This window comes from Oncorhynchus tshawytscha, linkage group LG02 (assembly GCF_018296145.1).
Source record: "Oncorhynchus tshawytscha isolate Ot180627B linkage group LG02, Otsh_v2.0, whole genome shotgun sequence".
Lineage (NCBI taxonomy): Eukaryota > Metazoa > Chordata > Actinopteri > Salmoniformes > Salmonidae > Oncorhynchus > Oncorhynchus tshawytscha.
The window spans coordinates 38721213-38727857 of NC_056430.1; the positions used below are offsets into that span (position 1 = coordinate 38721213).

A 6645-nucleotide genomic window follows, 5' to 3' on the forward strand; every position below is an offset into this window, starting at 1 on the left:
CAGATGAATAAGATAGCCAATAAGCAACTAGGCAACTGGCAGTTCCAGCCTTTGAGACAATGGCCCTATTGATAGGGCAGAGACAAGACCATCTCGTCATATACATTATCTTTGGTTTGACGGACCAAATGCAAACAGGCAAAACGAAAGACAGCCATAGATCATTGCACATCAGCGATTTGAATGCAATCCACTTAATAGTCTAAATAAAACCTTTGTTTCACTAAATGTGATGAATATGACTTTTTACATTGAAGACCGTGGATATTTGCCATGACATCAAGAATCGAAGGTTCTTCGCTCTCTGATGACATTTGGTTTGGGTCCTAATAGTCTCTGGCATAAATTCAGACAACTACCGGTAGCATCCCGTTGCCTACGTCACCAGTTTTTACCGAATGCGATGGAACAGCGTGGAATGAAAATCTTAAAATCTTTCTAGCGGTGGCTGAAATTCACAAACAGGTCATTACTAATCATTGAATGTTGAATTGCATATTTGTTACACGTTAGAAACCGTTCAGCGCAGTAGCATGCATGCATGTTCAGTGTGTTTTACCATTCATTTCTTTTGATTACGTTACTTAACTGGCACAGAGTTTCTAAACCCAGAGGCGCAACATCGCGAGACTTCCGGGAACAGCCAAGTCAATGGGAGAAGTGTAATTTGTTCCCGTGGTTGTACCTTTTTTAGATTTCGAGACAAGGTACAACCTAGATTCGAGCCAAAGTCTTAAGTGGTTGAATTTGTAATTACTGCTACCTCGTGAAAGTGATTAACAAAGTTTTAAAATGTTCGTCAGCACCTTAATATTGAAGTAGTGCCTTTGAGTTTACTCCGTGCACATGCGCAGTTTGTCGCCCGATGTTTCTCTACGCATGAGCAAAGATAGTCAACGTCGTCTACAAGTGTGATCGGGGATTTCTATTTATAGAAGCAGTTTCAGACGATCTTCATACTGTACTGTCTTTGGTTATAGTCCCTGAACATTGGGGGGGGGAAATAGCTGTTCACTGAATGTTATGCAAGTCCTTCTCGATGAGTTGTCATGTCTCTAATGTTTACATGATTTTATTTCAGTATAATTGATATTTTCTGTGGTTTTCTTCCTCCCCAATTTTGCTTAGATGATGTCTTATCACTTGCAATCACTTGCTCGATGTGTGTTACTTGTTCTCCTTGTAAGCTACTGCCAAGGAGCCAGGCAGGGACAAGATCTCAAATGTGGAGGTAAGTATTTGGACTTAATACCAATTTACTACACTAGATCCCATTTATTCTCATAATTTGATCAACACCCTGATTTTCTACATTGTGCATCCACTTTTGGTCCACATGCCTTCATTGAACAACTTAATATTTGGTTATTCTCCGTCAGCATGTAGGGCCATGGTGGATGAGATGGAGTGGGCGATATCCCAGGTGGATCCTAAGAAAATGATCCAGACAGGGTCTTTTAGAATTAACCCGGATGGTAGCCAGTCTATTCGAGATGTAAGGGTACCTGATGGCTACTGGGTCCTACATTGGCCTTATTTTACACATTCAATGTTTATTTGTAGGATTCTACAGTTGATTAGTGTTTAATGTTATCTGGTTATAATTGTTTTCTTTTTAAGCTCGCCAACATTGTGTCCCCCCTAGGTTCCCTTCGCCCGCTCGGAAGGTAACCTCCTAGAGCTGATGGAGGAGGTGTGTGAGCGGATGAAGGATTATGGGGAACGCGTGGACCCCACCACCAGCAGGAAGACCTACGAAAGGGTCGCGTCTCGGAACGGCAAATCCATGGACCTCTCAGAGGCTAAACTGGATTCCAGAGTCACATCCAGCCTGAAATATGCTGTGGGTAGCTTTTTCAATTTCACATGTTGGGGGTAGGGACGATGACATGCTATAGCGCATCAGTGTGACTTTCTAGAACCTCTGATAATATAGTGAAGGATAATAGCAACAATGACTGCAGTTGATTGCAACTTCCACCCAAACATACCAATGCAGTAAAGGGGAAACGTTCCACATGTTTTTTTGTGGCTTGCAAGCCAATGGCTCCAAGCTCCTGCAACTCAGGGAAATGTGTCCCACTACGTCTTATTAAACCATCTTCTCCACCTTACCCCCAGTGTGAAACCATCGTTGAACAACATGAAGATGAGGTCATCGAATTCTTTGCACATGAAACGGACAACGTCAAAGACAAACTCTGCAGCAAGAGAACAGGTATGCCACTTTATTACTTGATCCAGTACATGATATTGACCACCAGAGATTACCACCAGAGCTCTCCATCAGCGGTGGGGGAGTGGCACTCAAACGGAGCAACTAGTGGTAGGGAGAGTTGAATAGCCCTAGGGATTGGAACATTTTCTACATCACTCACATCAGAATTTGCCAACTGATGGCCTACAACGCAATTCATTGGTGAAGATCCTTGTTTTTCAAAATGCCTGAACTGGCGGCAGTAATGGCTTTCCTTATTTCTCATGCAACATGTGTACATACCATATGAGCAACAAATGAGAACAGCAAAACAATGTGGCTGTAATGTACCCATCCTCTGGCTGTGGTTCAAAGTGGAGCTCAATTGACATTGAAATTACTAAACCCAATTCAAAACTGTAAAAATTATAATATACTTTAGGCCTGAGGTTTGGTATATGGCTGCACTTTGGTAACAACCTAAACATTTGATCAAATAAGCCTCACATAGCAAATAAGCATTCACTTTTTAAAAACATTTATTGCCTGTTTACAATTTAACAATCAGCAAAACATGACAGATAATGCGCAGTTATTCCTTCCACCTACACAACACCATGCTACATGGGTGCACATTGTGCAAAACCTTTCCCTCGCCAACACATGAACACCCCCCTTCCTCCCGTCTACTGGTAGTAGCTTCAATGATAAAAAAAAACGGCATGATCTTCACATTCAATGCTAGAAAATTAATTCGACGCATAAACAAATGCATTAATGAAGAAAAAGAGGCAGCTAAGGTGACGACTCTAGAAACTGCTGAAAGTCACTCCAGGCATCAGTAAATTCAAAGGATTTATTATGTAAATTGTACATACTTTTTTTCAGCTGGAATGTAGGAAGTTCTTTTAGCCATATCTGCTTGTTTGGCGACGTCACTCTTCCATATAAAAGCTGTGCATTTATTGGCTGCAATGACTGCCAGTTTAAGGAATCTGGTTTTGCTACCAATATTAACTGGTAGAACAGACTAATCTCCAAGAACAATAAGGGAAGGCTCTAGTGGTACCGTCATATTAGTGACCTGTGATAAGATCTGAATGTCTTTCCAATAATTGCTTAGTTCAGGGCAGAACAAAAACATATGCATAAGGGTGCCCACCCCTGTTTTACACCTTGGGCAAAATGGTGAATGTTTAGAATTGGTCTTATACAGTCTCTCTGGTGTAAAGTAGACCCTATGTAAAATATTGAAATGCATCAACTTGTGCTTTGTGTTAAATGAAAGATGCTGAGCATCTAGAAAAGGGATTTTCTCATCCTCAAAAATGAGACCAGGGTCATCATGCCACTTCATTCAAGTCTTCAGAGCTTCATTGTTCCCCAACAGAGCTTGAAGACTAGAGTACATGTAAGAAATTAAACCTTCGACCCCTTTCCTCTCCAGCCACAGTTTCAATTATAGGTTTACTCATGGGCTGAATCCTACCTCCATGCTAAGTGGCAATATAGTGCCTAACTTGTAGGTACTTGAAGAAATGAGTTTGAGGTAACTGAAAATTAGATGCCAGTTGTTGAAAGGATGGTAAGTTCACCTTCTCTATACAGATTACCAAATGTTTTAACCAAGAAATGTAATACCATCTCTCAGGGCATTGGGTAAGATGGGGTTATTATAGAAAGGTATATTTTAGTGTTTTTAATGAAAGGGTTTGAGACTCATTTCCACAGAAATGACACAACCTTCCTATTAAGTTGTTTGAAAAAAACTTTGAATGGGCAAGGTTTGAAAAAGGTACAAGATTTCTGGTTTGAGGTAAAGCAAAATGTCATCAGCATATAGCGAGACTAAACGTTCACACCCACCTATACGAACACCATAGATGGATGGAGATCTGAAAGCTTCTGCCAGTGGCTCTATAGTGTGGTGGTTAATATCTTTACTATCAAATGAGGAGAAACTTAACACAAGTCAGTTCTACTTAAACAAAATCTTTATCAAATTATCCATTAAAGATACCAACTCAACCTACGTACGTCTACATATGGGTAGTTTAAATTTGATCTAATTATATTCCCAGTATTACTTTATCAAATCTCTAATCGATTATACATATAATTTATAATTTTCATAATCACAGAATCCATAAAATACATTTTTAGGTACTCACAAACATTCCATTAGCTTTTTCAAGGACTCCGCAGCTATGAAGCAGTTCTCTAAACATACTCCCAGCAGGAAAAAACAAAACCTTTTGTTTCCCGGACAATGACCATGGGATCCTCAATGGTCCTGAGTACCACTTGGTAGGAAGTTAGCAACTCTATTTGATTTTTTTTTTTTTTGGGGGGCAACTAGAGGACTGAAAAGGCACCACGCCTTGCTCAAAGTTGAATTGGGACACCACTCCCACTCCACATGGCTCACTGGGTCGTCTAAAACTGAGGGGGCGCGCTAAGGGTGAGCATTGGGATTGAGCCTTCGGACTACATGACCTACTACTGGGGATGCAGCACTTACCAAGTTGTTTGCTGTAACGAGTTAATACAATATGTAAAAGGCAGTACCAAAATGACGTAACTCAATGTTTTTTCTCTGCAGACCTTTGCGACCATGCTCTGCAAATCCCTCATGATGAGCTATAATTCTGTCGTGCACTGGATGCAGCTCAGCGATACGCACATCTACCTTCTACCGCGTTACAATGGGGACGAGGACTATCCGGAGTTGCTCCAGCACTAGTTGCTTAGGGATGAGGGGAGGTGAGGATTGTAGACTGGAACAATCTTGTAATGTGTATTACTGTAATGAAGTGCTGTTTGTCTTACACAGACCTGTAGTAACAACAAATCACGCTGGATGATTTCCCGAGTTTAAACACTCACGCTTACTCTTGAAGCAGAATGGTGAATAAAATTCTCTAACAATTGTTAGATACTGTAACTGTCCAACGTAGTTGCTGATTTTGTTATGCTTGTTGCTTTGATTCATTGTATTCTGTGAATGGAAAGGTTCGATTACACTTGAGCAACTCCAATTCGTTTTCTACTTTGTGTAATCTTGTCACTGTCATCTGTTTTTCATACTTTGATGGAAATATATATTTCTACAACAATCTGGAGTCATTGTTTTCAAATCAAATGTTATTTCTCACATGTGCTGAATACAACACCTTACAGTGAAATACCTACAATAAAAGTAACTAAATTAAAGAGCAGCAGTAAAATGACAATAGCGAGGGTGTGTGTATATCTCTCTGGGGTACCGGTAGAGTCAATGTGCAGGAGCACGGCTTAGTTGAGGTAATATATACATGTAGGTAGTGTTATTAGTGACTGCCTAGATAACCGTAGCAGCAGTGTCAAATGGAGGTGGGGGGGGGGGAAATGCAAATAGTCTGGGTAGCCATTTGATTAGACTTTCAGGAGTCTTATTGCTTTGGGTAGAAGCCTCTTGGACCTAGACTTGTTGCTCCGGTACCACTTGCTGTGCGGCAGCATAGAGAACCATCTATGATTAGGGTGGCTGAAGTCTTTGACAATTTTTAGGGTCTTCCTCTGACGCCTCCTGGTATAGAGGTCCTGGTTGAGGGAGAGGTTGTCCTTCCACCACACTGTCTGGTCTCTGACCTCCCTATAGGCTGTCTTGTTGGTGATCAGGCCTACCACTTGTCATTGGCAAACTTAATGGTGTTGGAGTCGTGCCTGGCCGTGCAGTCATGAGTGAACAGAAAGTGCAGGAGGAGACTGAGCACACACCCGAGGGGCCCCTGTGTTGAGGATCAGTGTGGCAGATGTGTTACTTACCTTTTTCCACCTGGGGGCAGCCCATCAAAGTCTAGGATCCAGTTGCAGAGGGAGGTGTTTAACCCCAGGCTCCTTAGCTTAGTGGTGAGCTTTGAGGACACTATGATGTTAAAAGCTTAGGTGTCGTCAATGTATAGCTTTCTCATAGGTGTTCCTTTTGTTCAGGTGTGAAAGGACAGTGTGGAGGGCAACAGAGATTACATCATCTGTGGATCTGTTGGGGCGGTATGCAAATTGGAGTGGTCTAGGGTTTCTGGGATAATGGTGTTGTGAGCCATGACCTGCCTTTCAAAGCACTTCATGGCTACAGATGTGAGCGCTACAGGTCGGTAGTCATTTAGGTAGGTTACCTTGGTGTTCTTGGGCACAGGGACTACAGTGGTCTGCTTGAAACATGTTGGTATTAGACTAGACAGGGAGAGGTTAAATGTCAGTGAAAACAATTGCCAGTTGGTCAGCGCATGCTCGGAGTACACGTCCTGGTAATCTGTCTGGCCCTGCGGCCTTGTGAATGTTGACCTGTTTAAAGGTCTTACATCAGCTGCGAAAAGCGTGATCACACAGTCGTCTGGAACAGCTGATGCTCTCATGCATGTTTCAGTGTTACTTGCCTCGACGCGAGCGTAGAAGTAATTTAGCTC

General features: G+C 41.9%; 1 protein-coding gene across 1 annotated transcript; it reads left to right on the plus strand.

Annotated features, from left to right (window-relative positions):
- Positions 1-340: 340 nt before the first annotated feature.
- On the plus strand, positions 341-5313 carry LOC112216021 (protein canopy homolog 2). Its single transcript, XM_024375601.2, has 6 exons — positions 341-465; positions 1129-1231; positions 1380-1495; positions 1646-1843; positions 2122-2218; positions 4800-5313. The coding sequence occupies exons 2-6, from the start codon at positions 1129-1131 to the stop codon at positions 4841-4843; spliced, it is 558 nt and encodes a 185-aa protein (XP_024231369.1). The 5' UTR covers positions 341-465; the 3' UTR covers positions 4844-5313.
- The last annotated feature ends 1332 nt before the right edge of the window (positions 5314-6645 follow it).

Coding starts and splice junctions, on each gene's coding strand:
- LOC112216021 (XM_024375601.2), top strand. CDS start 1,129: ATGATGTCTTATCACTTGCAATCACTTGCTCGATGTGTGTTACTTGTT. Junction 1,232..1,379: donor ACAAGATCTCAAATGTGGAG/GTAAGTATTTGG, acceptor ATTCTCCGTCAG/CATGTAGGGCCATGGTGGAT. Junction 1,844..2,121: donor CATCCAGCCTGAAATATGCT/GTGGGTAGCTTT, acceptor CCTTACCCCCAG/TGTGAAACCATCGTTGAACA.